Source organism: Bactrocera latifrons, unplaced genomic scaffold, assembly GCF_001853355.1.
Source record: "Bactrocera latifrons isolate USDA-ARS-PBARC rearing strain unplaced genomic scaffold, ASM185335v1 scaffold_139, whole genome shotgun sequence".
Taxonomy (NCBI): Eukaryota; Metazoa; Arthropoda; class Insecta; order Diptera; family Tephritidae; genus Bactrocera; species Bactrocera latifrons.
In genome coordinates this window covers 737043-738481 of record NW_017534841.1, presented here as the reverse complement: position 1 = coordinate 738481, position 1439 = coordinate 737043, and the positions used below count along the sequence as shown (strand labels likewise).

The following is a 1439-nucleotide window of genomic DNA, read 5'->3' as shown; positions in this document are numbered from 1 at the left end:
TTTTTTAAATTTTTATTTTGTTTTTCATGTCTAGAAGCCATGGCGCATTTTAGTAAAAAAATTGGAATGACTGCATTCGAATAAAAAAGTTTCCATTCAACTATGTTGTACCATTTCAATGCAAAAATCATGAATTGCCTTATATTTCACACAAAATTTAAGATTAAATAAAAAGTAATATTAAAACAAGTTAATAATAAAGCGGAAAAATGTAAAAGCAATGACACAACAGTTTTCAATAATGACTAATCATTATTGATTATATACATATATATAAAAATTAAAATTGTACCACTTTTGTAAATACATGTAACTATAAGTTGAACAGCAGGTAGAATTTAACGAAACCAACCACTAAAATTATAAAAAGAAAATCTCAATGAACAAAGCTAAACAAACCGATTATGCGCAAATTCATATAAGCATTTTATTAAAGTTGAGAGGCGGCTGGCCGCAGTGCCACCATTTTGAACGTCTCGAAGCAAGGCGTAACAAACAATTGCATATTTTTAAGTAAAACTAACACATCTATCATAAGTAGTTACACACAATGATTAAAATCGAATTAACACCTWATAAGATACATATATATACATACATACATAGAGTTAGTTGTAACGAGGAATATTTTGTAAGACAATTTCATTTAAGTGTAGATATAATAAAATTATAATTTTATACATAAACGAAGTTTGAAAACCTAATAGGATGAGCAGAATGCACAGCAAAATGTTGTAAATGCGGAATTTTAATAAGCAAATTTAATACACAATTATGTATGTAGTTGATAATTAGTATTAAACATTTTAAATTTAAGCATATTTAATGTACGGGCGAGTTGTAACTATAATAAAACAAAATATATATATAKAAATATATATTTCAAAATATACAAACGTCTGCATATGTAAAATAGAACTTTAATATTTACTAACTAAATTTCACTGTCGTATCACACGTGTGGAATTATTGCCGTTTCGGTTATCAAATACACACACGTATGTATGTATGCATGAGCGCCTTTGCGGTAAAAATATTGTTAGCATAGTCTATGTAATTTTAGTGGAAAAAATTAAACAAATTATGTATGCATGTGTGTGTGTGTGTAAATTATATTAATAAGTGGAGTATGAATAGGAGTTGCAGTAAAAATGCTAAAATACTAAACTATCATTTTGTAAAAACACACAAAAAATTAAAATCCAAGCGAAAAGATTTCAATAATTCACAATTAGTTAACACACTTATTTATTCAAATATTTGTATATATAAATGTTTGTTATAAGAACAACATTATGTATTATGCCAATGCACAAAGCTCCATTAACTGCACGCCAATATACCTACATACCCTAATGTGGGTGTGCATTTTCAGCACTTTTTAATCAAAAACTATGAAAATTATTAATTTTTTTTATTAAGAATTATAAATTTTTTTT

The 1439-nt window shown here is 26.2% G+C and overlaps 1 protein-coding gene across 6 annotated transcripts in view; it reads left to right on the top strand.

Annotated features, from left to right (window-relative positions):
• LOC108965337 (mediator of RNA polymerase II transcription subunit 13) overlaps positions 1 to 862 on the top strand; it is a 31611-nt gene extending 30749 nt beyond the window's left edge. For all 6 annotated transcript variants that reach the window (XM_018927677.1, XM_018927683.1, XM_018927678.1 and 3 more), the window contains one exon: positions 35 to 862. In XM_018927677.1, the coding sequence (XP_018783222.1) occupies positions 35 to 53 (19 nt within the window). In that variant the 3' untranslated portion in view covers positions 54 to 862. The remainder of the gene's footprint in view (positions 1 to 34) is intronic.
• The last annotated feature ends 577 nt before the right edge of the window (positions 863 to 1439 follow it).